The sequence below is a fragment of the Diplodia corticola genome, assembly GCF_001883845.1.
Source record: "Diplodia corticola strain CBS 112549 chromosome Unknown scaffold37, whole genome shotgun sequence".
In the NCBI taxonomy this organism is placed as follows: domain Eukaryota; kingdom Fungi; phylum Ascomycota; class Dothideomycetes; order Botryosphaeriales; family Botryosphaeriaceae; genus Diplodia; species Diplodia corticola.
Genome location: NW_017971516.1, coordinates 729,981 through 745,458, shown reverse-complemented (window position 1 = coordinate 745,458; position 15,478 = coordinate 729,981). Strand labels below are relative to the sequence as shown.

The following is a 15,478-nucleotide window of genomic DNA, read 5'->3' as shown; positions in this document are numbered from 1 at the left end:
TACTTTTTAGTATTTTAGTCTTATAGATTAAGTATATTAAACTTATTATTTAACTCGTTAATCTACTTATCGAAATAGTATTAGGTCGCGGTTTATAGTTTAAAAATATTCTTTTCTCGCTAAATCGCCTTTCGCGCTTTAAAGTCGAGATATATATAAGAAGTATACGTTTTAGATACGCTTAGCTAAGAGAGTATTTTAATACGTTTCTATAAACCCTTAATTAAAGCGTTTAATTCGATAATTTAAGCCGAGGAAATCGGAATTACTATAGAAAGTCTATAGATTTTAGTCTTTAGATTCGTAATAACGTCTTCGGGCGTAATCGTTATAAAGAGGGGTTCTTTTATAGCGGTAGATATTAGAAATACCTCGTCGGCGTTATCGTTTAATTCGCTAGAAGTCGAATAGTTTAATCTAGTTAAGAAGTCTTATACGACTATAGCGTTTTTAGTACGCGACGTATACGCGTCGCGTATAAAAAGAGGGGTCCGCTTAGAAGATATTCTAAACCGGCTATTTAAAGAGAAGAATTCGAATATAAAATATAAAATACGAATAAAAAGCTTAAGATAGATATAAGAAGAGAACTTATAATTAATAGACGAATTCTTTAGAAATTCGGCCTTCGTCTATAGGCTAAAGGGCTTTTATATATAGCTAAGTAAGAGTTACGTAACTAGTACGTAACTTCTATAAATCTCGTATATAAAGCGTATATAAGACGCGGCTATAGATTTTTATAATAACTTATCTACGCTATATAACGAAAACGATTTCGCTAGTTAGTATAATCTTTAAAGTTTAGAGTAGTTTATATAATTAAAGCTCGTCTTCGCTCTTTAATCTTTTACTTCTTAGTATTCGGTCTTAAAAAGTATATACGGTAGACCGAGATAACGTTTTCGCTTAATATTAGCGTATCTTCTTTTAATACTTAATACTTATAGAGGCGGTTTAGCTACTAAGATAACTTAGTAATAGCTAAGTACGTAATCCAGGCTTATAATCTATTAAGAAGTATTAAAGAGTAAAAAAAGACTTAGTTATTCTATAAACGGGTATAAGCTAATATATATATATATACTAAGAAGGCTCGTTATATAACTTAAATACGTAACGTTATTTAGGTAACTTTAATATATAGTACTATACCCGTCCCGAAGGCAAGGGCACGCATCCGCTAGATTATCGTAGCGAACCTACTTCGGGTTAGACTAATAGAGGAGGGGAAGAAAAACACGGTGCTCCGACCTTTATATAATTCTGCCACGGGTTGAAATAGAACCCCGGGTAGATTGTGGAGGCTTTGGTAAACACGTCTTGGATTTGCGCTTGCTGCCTCTCATTCTCCACTATGCGATGGTCAGACTGAAACAGTTCAGGAATGGAGACTTGGTTTCGTACCGGGAGGCGCCAAAAACTCGAGCGCGGCGACGCTGGTCCAGTCAATCTTGTCACCCACACCGTTCTGGTCGGTCAACCTGTGGAAGTCGTCGTACGCCCGCTGGATATCACTCTTCATCCCCGGTGTGCACTTGCTACAAGGAGTCAGTAATCACGAAGATGCGGAGCACGGAAGGACATACTTGAAACCAAACAACCTCGTTCCCCAGGTTGCGGCCGCGGATATGGGCGGGTACATGTCAGTGATAGGCTCGCTGCACGTCTTCTCCGATGTGTCCATGGTGAGCTCGAGGATCTGCGGATTGAGGTTGTAGATGCCGTCCGGGCAGGTCGAAGTGACGCAGCGGCCGCCCGATGCCACCATGACGACATTTCCGCTGGCGTCGAGGAGCTCCATGCGTTGGTCACCTTCTTGCAGCGAGGAAAAGGTGCCGAAGTTGTAGCCGGCGGTGAGGTAGAACGTCTGGAGTTCTTGCCCGCCACTGAAGCCGCGAATGCTGTAGGGTCCTCCGATGGAGCTGACGATGACGGCCCATGTGAGCACATCGGAGGCGGCCGAGTAGCCATCCGGTTTCTTGCTGATGAGGGCGTCGGTGTCGGGGCACACGGTGCTCGAGTGGATGGACTTGTACCATAGCGCACCAACTGCATCTTCACCAGTCGGAGGCTCCATGATTTCTTTTCCAGCCTTGTAAGAGCTGATGAAGGAGGACAGCAAGGGACGAATGCCGTTGTGGGGGAAATCCGCTTGGGTGGCATATCTGGTTGGGTCGGTCTCGTTGTTCTGCTCCGGCCAGATGTTGCCGATGTAATGGCTTTCGGGGCCATCATTCTAGGATCAAGTCAGTCATCAGGGTGAAGCCGTCGCTCTGCGAGAGCTCTCACCCATGTAAGTATCTGAATGTACTCCGGCGCCGGACGCATTTGTTGAAGGTTGAAAAGTCTCCAGGAGAGATTGTCTTCGCCGGCTCGGTAGAGATTCGTATCGTACTAAATCAAGCACGTGGTCAGTCCCAGAGGCTCAAGTCGAAGCGATGGCCCGTAAGACCTACCGAGTTCTTGTACTGCAGCATGCTTAAGCCTGGGTAGCCGAATGTTAGCCGATGAGAACTGCAATTAGACGGATGTCTTACCCATCATGTACGCCTGTTCGTTCGAGAACGCGCCCTCCCTCACCCATGACTCGTTCTTCCAAGAAGATGTGTCAGTGTGGCCCCGCAGCGGCCAAGTGGATTCCCAGCTGAAGATGCCATCGACAACGTCTCCCCAGTACTCCCACCAGCCAGGGTCGGACAGGTAGTAGCCTTTTGAGCCGTCAAAATCAGGAACGAAGTAAATTTCGTTGGCCCACTTGTTCCTCCAGTCCATCCATGTGGTGTTGTGGAGACCGCCGTCGGCAAATGAGCTGATAAAGGGATACCCATTCGGGCCTTTGTAGTAAGCGGCATGACCCATGTAGTCCCTGAGGAGGTCGTCGAAGTCATCCAAGCCTTTCTTGGCGGAGCCCGCGGCCCATAGATCCATGCTGATGAAGAGTTTGAAGCCGGGGTAGTTGTCGCGGGCGTGGTCGAACATGTAGTTTAACGTCTGGCGTACGAAGTTTTGGGAGGGGTCGCCAATGTTCAAAGCGAATCCGTCAAGACCCATGGCCGAAGCATCTTTGATGTCTTGGTGAGCATGCTCTTCGTACACGGTTCCAACCTGAGAATGTGTCAGTGACGCCTTCAGCAGTTGGAAGAAGCAATGTGTCTACCATGTAGTGGGCAAAAACACCCTTGGTTAGGGCCTTGGCTGCTCCGAAGTTTGCGGTGGTGAGGACAAGAAAAGAGACCAAGGCGGCCAGGAAGCCGCGATTGAAAGCCATGATGGTGAGGAGTGATGGATGAGAGAATGTGTGCTTGAGGCCAATACCAACGGTTGTAGCATCGCCTTTTATGCTCCTGCTCGAATGCTACTACAATCCTCCATGATCACTGACCTGACGGACATCCGAGTGACGGCCGGCGGGTTCCGCCAAGGCAGCAACACCACCAACACCAGGCTGCTCCACCGTCGAGACTGATGAAGCCTCATTCTTGTCCAACAGTGGATACCACAGACTCAGTACAGTGAAAAATTCTTCACGACTATGCCTCTTTGTCTCTGTTTGCCGAAGTTGGTAGTCCACGATAGTTCTAGCCAAATCCCAGGCTTGTGGTTGCAAGAGGCACAGTCGTGAGAAGGATTCCTGGTGTTGTTTTTCCCATATCAGGCGCTTGCAGAAATTACGTGGCGTGCTCGCCAAGCTACGGACGGAGAGCAGTTGCGGCGCGGAATGCTGGTGTTGCTGTTGAAGTCACCTGAATAACGTCACGTGTCCAGGTCACATGACGAGCCTCCTTGGTGTACATATATATATCAGCTCATGCCCGTTCATAGAATAACAAAGTCTTCTTTCACTCTTTGATGCTCCTCAACAGTTGCCACTCTGAAATTAAGCGATGGTAGTTTTAGCGAGGCCATGCTTTGGTGTTCACACTCTTCGTAGACATGTAGAGATCCTGACAGGTATTCTTTCTCGATACGTACAGGACCACTTTTCTGGAAATGGATGTGACGTTTGATGTTGCACGAAGAAAATGCGTCATGTAAGCGCTATGATGCTGCGGAAGATGTGACAAGGTTGCAGCCTGCGGCGCTCCCGGCCGACCTGGCGCGAAGTATCCTTCGTGTCCGGGCTGCGGCGCAGCGGGTGGGGCCGTACAAGGGTAGTATTTTCTATCGTGGCAGCACGAATGGCTCGATTGCTTTGCCGCCTGCGGTGGGGCAAATCTGACGTATTGAAATTAAACCCTCGCCGTTGCACGCGCCGCACGGGGCGTGTCGGATCCTTCTCGCGTGGCATGCGTCTTGAGATCAGTCCAGCCCCGCGGCACAGCAGCACCGACCAACGCTTCTCTTCACCTCCCAGCCAGCGCCAGCCAGGCATAAAAGCACCACCAGCCATCCACCATCCACTCTCACCACTCCTCATCTCCTATTATCCAACCAAATCACCTCCATCTCTTTCCTCCACTCATCCCGCAATGTTTCTACTCAACCGCCTCCTCCCCGGCTCCTCCCAGCCGGCTCCCAGCCCCGAAAACATCGACACCCACATCTTCTATAACCCCCCCGACGCCGACCCGGACTACCAACCCTCCTATTTCGACGACGTCGACTCGGACCTCGATGACATCGAGCTGTTCCCGAGGCATTCCCTCATCCGCCCGCCGCCGCCCATGCGCCTCGCCCTGACCCCGCGCCCGCACGTCTACGGGTACCCGCCGCGCTGCCCACGCGGCGGCGTCCTCGTCCTCGCCAACGCCGCGCCCGCCGACCTCGAGTTCCTCGGCCTGCCCGCCATCCCGGCCGACGAGATACCGCCGCTGTCGGGACCGGGCGGAGAGGACGACGAGGAGGCGTTTTGCGAGCGGATGCGCTTGCTGGGGGCGCAGTGGTGGAAGGAAGGCGAGGCGGAGCTGCGGAGGGCGGAGCTGCTGAGGGCGCGGTCCGCGGACGAGCCCGCCCAGGCCGGGCTGCGGACGGTGGACCTTGTGGCGGTGGGGTTCGAGGGGGTCGTTGGGGCGGGAGGGGCGCTGGAGGAAGGCGGCGTTTGGGCCTATCGCGATCGGTGGGCCGAGAGGCAGCAGGAGCGGGATAGGCGGCGGGAGGAGCGCTGGCGCGAGGACGAACAGCGTGGGCCATCTGGTGTGGATCGCGAGGCGCGGATGACGAAGTGTCGCGAGCGGAGGAGGGAGCGGCGGGAGGAGTTGAGGCGAATCGCGAGGGTGAGGGCGGCGCGCACGATGGAGGAGAGGTGTAGGGTTATTAGAGAGTGTGGAGGCGAGTACTTCGAGACCGTGGACGCATGGCGGAAGGTTGTGATGGAAGAGCACGTGAGGGAAGGGGTCATTGCACCGGATCGGGATGTGTTGTTTCAGAAGACGGATGATGATGGGTATTTCCTTTGAGGTTAACGATAAAGAAGAACAACGACGATGGAATTGAGTTATTGTGAGACGACGTTGCAGCCGAGCGCTGGACTGTGGTCCATCCTATCCGCCGGGTAGGCATGACGCGCAAAGTCGTTGAGCAGCTGATGTATTGGCCATGGCTCACCTCATCCCCTCCGATGCCTCTATGCGGCGTGCGAAGACGTACGGGCTTTGGCCGCAGTAAAAGACGACATTTTGGTTGAATGCGACGGAAAGCACTCGATTGTCGCCGGCGTCGAACTCCTGTTGGAGGCTCATGACGGACACCAGCTCCCACCTGCCGCTCGCCTGCTCCATCCAGATCTTGACCGTGCCATCATACGAGCCCGAGACAACCAGGTCCTCCCTTCCGCCCACCGCGCCCGCCTGTACCGATCTCGCCATGCTGGTGGCGTGAGCGTCGAAGGAAACCAGCTCGGTGGCCCGCTCGACGTCGAAGATTCCCACCCTGCCGCCCGAGTGCCCGGAAAACACGCGTTTCCCGTCGCGTGCCAGCGAAAGCGAGCAGATGCCGCGCCGGCGACCATCGAAGTCCCGGCCTTTCGTCTCTCCCGCCAGATGCCAGTGCCGAAGCGCTCCGTTCCCCGCCCCGGCAAACACGTCGCTCTCGTCCTTGGACAGCACCACGGCGTTCACGGCCGCCCCCATGCTGCCCAGCAGCCCGAACGGCGGTTCCTCCCCGGCGACCGTCCTCTCGACGTTCCAAACCTTGACCGCCCCGTCCTTGCCGCCCGTGACCAGCACCTTGGCCCCCAGCGCCAGCCCCAGCACCGAATCCGCGTGCGCCTTCCACCGGCCCACCAGCTCCGCCGTCGACAGCCTCCACACGGCGACGATGCCGTCAACGTCGGAGCTGGCGAAGCGGTCGCTCTCCTCGTGCACGCTGCAACAGAGCACCGACGACGCGTGCTCGCCGCGCAGGGCCGGGTGCGCCAGCCGTTGTTGGCCGTCGCCGTCGAGGTTCCAGATGCGGATGCTGCGGTCTCTGCTGCAGCTGATGAGGTGGCGCGATGACACGGCTATCGAGTAGATGTCGGCCGTGTGCGCCTCCGACGCGTGAGAGGGGTGCGGGAAGCTGATCCCGTGGTGGAGGGTGATGGCGGACATGGCGAGCGCTGCGCTGTTGTTGAGGTTGTGGCCGAGGACAAGCAGGTATCGCCTGATGCGAAGCTTCACGGGCCGATTGGTTGTTTAGTAACGGCGAGCACCAGTAATAATAATAGCGGTGGCAAGTACTAGCAACAGCGTTTCCACTAGGGTAGGCTTAACGGCTCCGGCTAATACAGTCATGACTGGCGGAATTAATGCATTCGGCGTCATTAATCTACATCTCTTTCAGGGGAGTAAAAGTAAATCCTCATCTATAAATCTTTCCATGTCATCCCTTGACAAATGCAATAAAGCCTCCCAGTCCGCATCATCCTCCGTATCGCGAACACGCGGTAGAAGATTTGCGGCACCAACTGCGGCACCGCTGGGCCGGCACACAGCGTCAGCACGGCGCGGGCCACCGGGCTGTAGGCCGGGGATGTCAAAGACGGCGTCAGCAGCGAAGGTGGCCCACGACGTCAAGAAGAGTCCCGTACGGGCGATGTCAACGGCACGCAGGGCGGCCATGGCGGCGGCCGAGGGATCGGGCAGGGCGGCGATGAGGGTGACGCGGGCCCGCACGTAGTCGGCGTCGACGGCGGCCACAGCGTGGCGGATGGCGCGGGCGGCGTGGGCGACGTTGGCAACCGAGAGCGGGAGCGGGAGATGCGAATGCGGGAGGTGATCGGGGAACGACGATAGTGGTAGTTGGGCCATGGCGAGGAGCACCCCGTAGCCCACGAAGGCGGTAGGAGGGAGCAGCTCGGGACCCAGGCGCGTACGCACGTCGACGGCTGTGGAGAAGCGGACAATGTCATCGGCTGCAAGGCGCGCCGCGCGGCTGCGTAGGACGCCGACCCAGAGCAGTGCGCTCAGGCAGTCGACCGTCGATACCCATGGCGCCCCGCCCGGCCGCCGTGCTAGCTGCTCCGTTACTCGGCGCTTCAGCTGGCGTACCGCCTCAGCGGGGAAACGGAGAACGCGTGCTGTGGCGGTGGCTGCGCCCAGGTCGATGGGCGTGTTGTTGAAGTCGTACTCGGGAGCGTCGATGGTGGGCGCCGTGTCACTGGACGACGACGCACACAGCACCGCGGGTGGCACCAGGTCGGGTTGAGGGTCGGACGGCTGATAGGTCCCTAGCAGACCACTGCTGAATGCGCGCGTGTAGGCAGCGAGCTTGCGGCAAACGTCAGCGGCGCTGCTGCCGTCCATGGCGTTGTGTTGGTATGTCACGCTCAGTACCAGCCCGCCTGGGATGAAGTTGGCTTGCAGCAGCAGCACTTGCATACATGGGTCGTCAGAGCCCACCGAGTGTGGCTTCGGTGCAAACATGTCGCGCGGCAACAGGTCGGAAGGAAAGCGTCTCGCTGCGAGTTGGTCGTAGGTGACATGGTCAACGACCTTGGCCACGAGATGGCCTGATGCGACCACGTCTACTGGTATCGTGGTGTCGTACTCAATTCTCTTCCGCGTTATGGAAACGGTGCCTGACAAGTGCGGTTGTTCGGCGAATACGCGCTGAAGGCTGGCCCCGAGACATGAAAGTGCTGCCGATTTCTTGGAACTGTCGGGGAAAGCAAAGCAGAAGAAGACAGAGACGTAGATTGGACTCAGACTTTGGTCAAGTGTCGAGAATCTTACGAACTTTGCCATTTCCGTTGTGTTGAGCGATAAATACCAACTGCGAAGATGCAGCAGGGCTTGCCATCTTTCAGTATCCGTCTCGTGTCTTCAAGAGAGACCTCGGCTTGAGAGCCGAGTAGATGCCTGACACTCTTCAACCCGAGAACATGCATATTTAGCGGAAACAAACCTCATAAGCGTAAATTAAGCTAGGTTTTTAAAGTGGCTTGGAGCGGAGGTGGGACCCTGGGCTTTATTTGGCATCCGAACGGAACCTTAAGCTCAAATCGGGTTATTTCAACTACCTGCACGCGCTCATCTCATTCCATCACCAAGTCTCCGCGCTTGCTACTCTAATCCAACATGAGCACTACCACAATTACCGCAGAAGTCGCCAAAGGCGAGCCCGCTACGAACATGCTCAACATCGAGAAGTTCCAGCATTTGGAGGGGAGCAGGTGTAACGTCGGAAACGCCTCGACCTCTCACATGGATCAACGCAAGCTGACTGTCCATAGTTTGGTGCCACGGTCACTGGGGTTGATGCAAACAACCTGTCCGACGAGCAGATGCAACAACTGCGGCGCGCCGTCTGGGAGCACAAAGTGGTCGTGGTGAAAAACCAGAAGGGATTTCTCCCGGAATCCCAAGAGAAGCTCGTAAAGGCCCTGGATCCACATGCGCCAATGATCACACACGACGATTGGCTTCTCTGCCAGCATTCCAACACGAAGCAAATAGGCGTGAGTTGCTTTCTCCGCCCACTTCAGAGACGCACCGAAGACTGAATCATCAAAATCACAGGCGTGGGTCCCGCTCTGGTCAATCCCGACCGCCCCTCTGGTGCACGTCATTGGCAAAGGCCCGCTAGGCCCGGACCACTTCGGCCTGAAAAACCAGACCATCCGGGGCCGGACGCACCTAAACAGCCACGCCGATGAGCCGTCGGCGGCGGCGATGAACAATGAGGGTCGTACGCGCTTCCAGGGCTGGCACATGGACGCGCCGCTGTACCATCTGGAGCCGGCCTGGTTCACCACTATGTGGGCGGCCAAGCTACCTCGCGGGCCCGACATGACCGTCTGCTGGGACGACGGCACCGGCCGCAGCATGCAGGTTAAGCCCGGCGTCACGGCTTTCGTCAGCTGCGTGCAGATGTACGACCTGCTGAGCCCCGAGGAACGCCAAATGGCCGACAACTCGTGGGTCGAGTATAAGCCTTTCCATTTTTCCTGGACAAAGGACTGCCGTATTCATACCGACGGTCTGGGGTTCGTCAATGAGGGCCGTGAGGCATCTCCTGAACAGATGCAGCGGTACGGCGCTCCCGACCCTCAACGCTGCAAGACGGTCAGTTCTTCCACCTATGCCCAGGCTGGCCGAAGCTCTCCAACTGACATAATTTTGCTTCTTATTCTCTAGTATCCGATGGTGTGGGTCAACCCCCTGACCAAGGAGAAGGCGCTCCAAATCCAGAATGCAGCTGTCAGCAAGCTCTACTTGCGCTCCAGCCCAAGCGAGGCTCCTTGCATCGTCGACGACGTAAAGGAAATCCGTCAATTTCTCCGAAAGCTGCAGGGGCGTGTCATTACGCCTGAGTATGTTGCCGCCGTGGCACCGGCCGAGGAGGGCGATCTCGTCATCTTCGATAACCGTGCCTGCTTGCACTCGCGCATCGACTTTCCCGACCACTACGGAACAAAGGCGCTTCACCAGATGTACATGCATTCTCTGTCCCCTCCCGTCGGGCCTGCGCCGGTCTTTTCGTAAGGGGTGATATGACTGTCCGGTCAATGTTGTGCTGTGATAAACTTGGGAGAGAAATGTAAATTGTCAATCGAGTCTTGTTTCAACTTTAAGCTACTGCCTAAGAAAGTTTGTCTGGTTTCACTACTATATCATAGTTTGAGACATCGTTGATTAGCAGAATTCGAGGATGTCCTGCTTTGCTGCTCTAGAGTGCCGTAATTGCATAATCTTCGAGTGTGCTACAGAAGGGACATACGACCAAGAATCTATTTACCTCCATTACCAACTCCTTCTCCATTATTGATGGGTGCACATTCAGTTTAATTGACACTATCTCGGAAAGCAACTGCGGTAAACGAGGAGTTGACAAGTCAATTTTGCTGTCGTAAACCGAGATCGTTACAGAAAAGTATGCTTTGAAGCTACATAGCCATTCTACGCCATTGATGCCACGTTCACAGGCCCAATCGGCGCAGTTTTCGAGTTCAAGAAAACTTGATGCATGAGCCTGGTGCCATAATGGGCTGGGTAATCAACGCGTGTGTGCATTGCCCCACAGTTGTCCCAGACCACAACATCGCCCTCCTCTGCTGGGCCTTCGGCAAAGACGTACTCGGGCTTAACGATGCGGCTGTAGATGTCAATGATGAATCGCCTGACCTTTTCTACATCTTCAATCACTTCCGGCTCTTCCGATGATCCCTTCCAGAGCACGAGCTTCTGAGCCGCATCGGGATGGACTTGCAGGTGTTTCTGCTTTGTCGACGGATTCACCCAAACCATGGGGTGCTGCATGGTAGTGATGACAATGAGTAAAGATTCCATAGGAAATCCGGAGACGGAGCAGGAACGGGGACATACATACCCTCTGTCTGAACTCAGCACGCGGCTCACCAATCTCACCCATCTCCTCATCGGACAACTCGCGCCCTTCGCTCACCAGCCCGATACCGTTTGCCTGGCCGCGGGCTCTGCTGGCCCACAGGTACCAGAAAGGACGGTATTCGACGTACGAGCGCTCGAAACGGGCCTTTTCGTCGTCCGTCAGGCACTCCTCGTACAGCTGTGCTGTGCTAACAAAGGCCGTAGCGCCCGGCCTCACCTTGAGCGTCGAGCCGCTGCCGTCGTCCCAATGCACTGTCAGGTCTGGGCCGCGGGGCAGCCGTATGGCGCGTAGTAGAGTGAAGTGCGCCGGCTGCTGTCGGTAAAACGGCGCGTCCATGTGCCAAGTGTGGAAGCGCGTGCGGCCGTGCTGCTCGAACTCGTCGCGCGAGTACGGCTTCGCATGGAAGTCGTGCGAGCCGCCGCGAAGCGTCTCGTTCTGGATGTGGTAGTGCGAGTCCACGTACCCTTTACCGATGATGTGGACGAGCTCCTGTCCGGGAACTGAGCGGATCGGGAGCATCTTCTATTGTTGTGGCTTAGTCATGGAGAAGGTGAGGGAGAAATGCGGTGCCTTACAAGCAGCTTTTCGGGCTCTGGGTGGATGTTGGCAATCCAGTCTGCATGATCCCGCACCGCTGAGGTTGGATCAAGCCTTCGGGCTAGAGAAACCTGGTTTGCCGGATCGAGGTGGTGTTGATTCTTGATGACGATGACCTTGTGTTCCCAGATAGCTTCTCGCAGGGTCTCTATGTCGCTGTCGCTGATGTCGTTGAGGTCAACTCCCCGCACTTCAGCCCCGATCTGTGCAAGAGATCTCAGCTCAAAGTCATATTAGAAGGGTGGGAGGGATTCACATTGCACTTTTTCCATGACGGATGCTCAACTAGTTGAATCTCCATCTTCGATGAAATCCGGTACTCTGGGAGTCTTAGTGAGGTCGCATCTACCGCCGGTAGAGGGTCATAAAAGCAGTCATACGGAGGTCAGAGAACGATGTAGAGATTATCAAGCATGGGGGTTGGCTCGGTTGCAAGGACGAAACACCTCTTACCTAGGTAGAACTGACCACCCGTGTCATGCGTAGTCACAACTCATTGCAGGCATTTTCGATCTTTCTTACGCTTAAAATGCTTCTTATCCGGTAGATGACTCTAAATCCAGTTTGGTATACTGATATCGATCCCTGCCGATGCGGGCCACGTACATAAGCGATAGCTCGAAATAAGCATCATTAACGCGGATACTAATACGGAAAGCAGCGTGTAAATCTAATATCGCCATTCTTTCGACATGTCACGGAGAGCGGCTCGAACGTAGGCATCTTCATGACACACTACTTTACTAACCCTAATTGGCTACCATGTGAGATTGCAAGCGCTTCACGCTTCCAGTGCACCCGGCAAGAATGATTCTTAGCCGCAGCTGTTAACCTCCCGCAAAGCACAAGCGGACATGGTAAAGGTAACATGAAACGGCGCCGGCTTCCACAATCCCAGCAGCTTCGCGTCCCGTACAAAATGCTCGTTCTTGTCAGACTGGGCCCAGTCGAAGGCCCAGACAAGGTTCGCAATACACAAACTGGTTGGAGGGGAAGCGGTCAGCACGGACGTCGCAACTCGATACTGCCCAGGGATGAGGTGGTTACGTACCGTATTTCCATGTAGCTGAGCTGCATGCCAATGCAAGACCGCGGGCCGATGGAGAATGGCTTGGAGGCCTCTTTCTTGTCGCCACCAAACCGCGGATCGAACAACGGGTAGGACGAAGGCAGCCACCGCTCCGGATGGAACTGGTCAGGCTCGAGAAAGTAGCGTGGATCGCGGGAAGTAACGTGGGCGGCCGTGGCCACTATCGTCTTTTATTGCAGGAAGAGGCTTTCAGCGAGGGGCAAGGCGGACGGGATGAGATGGACATGTCAAACTTACGCCTTTGGGCACCCACACGCCATCGACTGTTGCACCGGGTGACACACGTGGCAGGCCAAATGGTGCAGGCGCAAAGATACGCAGTCCCTCTTCTATGACAGCCTGCAGATAACGCAGGGGCTTGACGCTCTCGGCATTGATGTCCTCCCGGCGGGCGAATGAGGCACGCACCTCTTCCTGAAGCACGCGTAGCTTGTCCGGGTGCGTAAGCAGATAGAAGGTTAGTGCGGATAAGAAGGTTGAGGTCGTCTCAGTCCCAGCCGCCACCAGCGTCGAGCCTTGAATCGACAGCCATTCGGATTCCACTGTCGTCCCTTTGGCGCTCAGCAGATGGCTGAAGATGTCGGCGCGGCCACCTTCGTCGCTGCCCACCTTGGCTAGCCGCTTCTGCGCCATTCCGCGGGCCTTTTCCAGGTGCAACGCGCGCATCTGCTTGCTCTTCTCATTCGTGAGCAGCCAGCGGGCCAGGTTGACAACCACGGGGTGACGTCGCCGCAGCACGAATCCAACGGCCACAGCGGGGCCGCTGCCGGCGAGCATTGCAAGCCATGGGTCTGCCTCGCCTGCATTTGCCCATTCCGACATCAGTACCATTCCAATGTACTGGCGCCTGCGAACTCACCGTCCTTCACGTTTCCCAGCGACTCTCCGAAGCTCAGATCGGTGATGACATCGAAAGCAAGCCACATGTACCAGTCGGTCATGTTCAGGGGCGTCCCCTCTCGTTTGCGGATCTGCTCTACAAGCATGTTCACGTATCCGATGACGATATGACTCTGTGCCTTGAGCGTCGGTGCGCTGAATCCCGGGGCAATCGACCGGCGGGTCGCCTGGTGCTTCGCGGGGTCCACTTCGGTGCCCTGTTTTCCGGCTTAGCATGCGAACGCACCGATTGAAATATGCCATTGCAATATATTACCACTGATGAAACGGTTGTGTCGGATTGCGTGTAAAAGGTGCCTGATTTGGGGAAGAAGTTGGGAGCAGCCACGTTCAGAGTACCGTAGATATCTTTGATGGACTCTACGCCGCAGAAAGAAAGCTCGTTTGGCGCGATGCGAACGACCGGCCCTGTCCGTTTGTCAGCGCGAGCGGAATCCCACAGGCCGACGTCTCTTGCCGTATTTCTGGTGCAATGCTTCCACGTCCCATGGCCATGTCCCCTTGATCCTGAAGCAAGATTAGCGTTTGATTTTGCTGGAGCTTGCTTTCTGTACCAATGCAAAGACACCCAGTAATCGCAGAGTGCTGCAAGAGGTGGGCCAGGGATTTTCGCGAGAGGGTGCAGAAAGAGGGCGTGCACGACCTTGGCCACGGCCTGTGAATTAGAGTCAGCAGTTTCCCAGCCTGTACGCGACAGTTCTGGTCATTATACATAAAAACCCAGGCCCAAGAGCACAACAACTGGGATATTGAAAGCAAACATTTTCTCAGTCGACGTATTTTGCAGCTCGAGAATAGACTGCTTAAAACGCGAAAGTGGACGCCTTTATAATCCCTCTCGGGTAGGTTCACCTTGCGGATAGCGTCGGAGCCCGAAGACGTCAACTTGCAGGGGGCGGATAACGTCTGTCGCGCATCGCCGTGCCGACATGATTGCACTAGTGCGTATGTCATGTCGACCGTGGATATATAAGTCCCAAAATCGGCCCTCGGAGCTCAGCGTCGCACCACTCTTGCAAACTTTCTCTATTATGCACGGATTCCGCACTCCCACCATGTCTTCCAAGGAACGCGGTTACGAACGTGTCTCGCACGACTCTTCAGCAGACGGCCAGGCGGACGAACAGGCTCAACCTTTCCTCGGCGACGCCGTCCTCACGCCGCCGAACAAGCAGCGGCGCCGGACTTTGTGCAAGTGGCTTTTTGTCGCATGCAACATTGTCATGTTCCACTTCTCACTGGGTGCTCTATACTTTAGTCACAAGAAGGGATGCAGTGGCTCGAAGGGCAGCACGTTCTACAGTAAGTCAAAGACGCTGGGCGTTGCTGGATCGACTAATGCTGGGCGTCAGCACCGCTTTTTGACCACTTTGATGTGCCAACGGTGGACGTGATGAGCAAAGCGCAGTACGGCGACGGCGGGCCGACCATCTGGAAGGCTCCGCCGAGCGAAGCAACCGACGAGGCGTGGAACCGCATGATGGGGGAGCATGTTTTCCCCGTCTCCAAAGCCAGCGTCGACAAGCTGCGCAAGGACGCCGACGTGGCGGTCAAGATGCCCGGTCACCACCACGACGACGGAGACGACGACCAGTACATGGCCAGCGTGGCCGTCTTCCACCACATCCACTGCCTCGACTGGCTGCGCAAGCAGATCCACCGCGACTACTACTACCCCAACGGCACGGACGACAACTTCAACGGGCCGCACACGGCGCACTGCATCCACGTGCTGATGGACCAGCTGACGTGCCACGCCGATCTAGGCGTCTACCTCTGGCGCTGGATGGACGACCTGCCCATGCCCATTGCAGACACCAACATCTGGAGCAAGTGCGTCGATTTCGACACGCTGCATGTCCGCTACGCCGAGCTTACCGACAACGGCGTCGAGCCCCGCCAAGTCAGCAAGCCCCCGGGCGCCAAGTCGGTGCCCATTCCGTATGAAATCCGCGAGATCATGCAGGGTCGAGACCCCGCGGCAGCTCAGTAGTGGAACCGGGAGCTTACGGGAGCTTGAGACGGACGGTTGAGGCGAAGTGTGCGGGGGTGGTTGGGGCGCTTGTGTTTAGGTTTAAGCATGATTTGTCCAAGTGCCGAGCACATCGCACATTGCGTTTA

At 55.3% G+C, this 15,478-nt stretch overlaps 7 protein-coding genes across 7 annotated transcripts; 3 read left to right on the top strand and 4 right to left on the bottom strand.

Annotated features, from left to right (window-relative positions):
- Positions 1–1,273: 1,273 nt before the first annotated feature.
- On the bottom strand, positions 1,274–3,271 carry BKCO1_37000225 (glycoside hydrolase family 71 protein; the record flags this gene model as incomplete). The annotated part of the gene is made up of 7 exons (XM_020275114.1): positions 1,274–1,355; positions 1,408–1,541; positions 1,590–2,239; positions 2,293–2,397; positions 2,460–2,488; positions 2,541–3,108; positions 3,161–3,271. Coding segments are annotated over 7 exons (1,679 nt in total), but the record flags the coding sequence as incomplete, so codon positions are not given.
- A 1,201-nt stretch (positions 3,272–4,472) lies between these two features.
- BKCO1_37000224 (uncharacterized protein) lies at positions 4,473–5,399 on the top strand (the record flags this gene model as incomplete). Its single annotated transcript, XM_020275113.1, has 1 exon — positions 4,473–5,399. The coding sequence occupies one exon, from the start codon at positions 4,473–4,475 to the stop codon at positions 5,397–5,399; it is 927 nt and encodes a 308-aa protein (XP_020128843.1).
- Positions 5,400–5,543: 144 nt separating this feature from the next.
- BKCO1_37000223 (f-box and wd domain protein) lies at positions 5,544–6,530 on the bottom strand (the record flags this gene model as incomplete). The annotated part of the gene is made up of 1 exon (XM_020275112.1): positions 5,544–6,530. One exon carries the CDS (start codon positions 6,528–6,530, stop codon positions 5,544–5,546), a length of 987 nt encoding a protein of 328 aa, XP_020128840.1.
- Positions 6,531–6,758: 228 nt separating this feature from the next.
- BKCO1_37000222 (trichothecene 3-o-acetyltransferase) lies at positions 6,759–8,165 on the bottom strand (the record flags this gene model as incomplete). The annotated part of the gene is made up of 1 exon (XM_020275111.1): positions 6,759–8,165. One exon carries the CDS (start codon positions 8,163–8,165, stop codon positions 6,759–6,761), a length of 1,407 nt encoding a protein of 468 aa, XP_020128839.1.
- A 333-nt stretch (positions 8,166–8,498) lies between these two features.
- On the top strand, positions 8,499–9,905 carry BKCO1_37000221 (alpha-ketoglutarate dependent xanthine dioxygenase; the record flags this gene model as incomplete). Its single annotated transcript, XM_020275110.1, has 4 exons — positions 8,499–8,600; positions 8,654–8,878; positions 8,940–9,485; positions 9,558–9,905. 4 exons carry the CDS (start codon positions 8,499–8,501, stop codon positions 9,903–9,905), a joined length of 1,221 nt encoding a protein of 406 aa, XP_020128842.1.
- A 414-nt stretch (positions 9,906–10,319) lies between these two features.
- On the bottom strand, positions 10,320–14,120 carry BKCO1_37000220 (isotrichodermin c-15 hydroxylase; the record flags this gene model as incomplete). Its single annotated transcript, XM_020275109.1, has 11 exons — positions 10,320–10,673; positions 10,750–11,292; positions 11,346–11,570; positions 12,284–12,347; positions 12,419–12,624; positions 12,695–13,257; positions 13,317–13,554; positions 13,614–13,765; positions 13,815–13,864; positions 13,912–14,012; positions 14,070–14,120. 11 exons carry the CDS (start codon positions 14,118–14,120, stop codon positions 10,320–10,322), a joined length of 2,547 nt encoding a protein of 848 aa, XP_020128841.1.
- Positions 14,121–14,412: 292 nt separating this feature from the next.
- On the top strand, positions 14,413–15,350 carry BKCO1_37000219 (tat pathway signal sequence; the record flags this gene model as incomplete). The annotated part of the gene is made up of 2 exons (XM_020275107.1): positions 14,413–14,659; positions 14,710–15,350. The coding sequence occupies 2 exons, from the start codon at positions 14,413–14,415 to the stop codon at positions 15,348–15,350; spliced, it is 888 nt and encodes a 295-aa protein (XP_020128742.1).
- Positions 15,351–15,478: the final 128 nt, after the last annotated feature.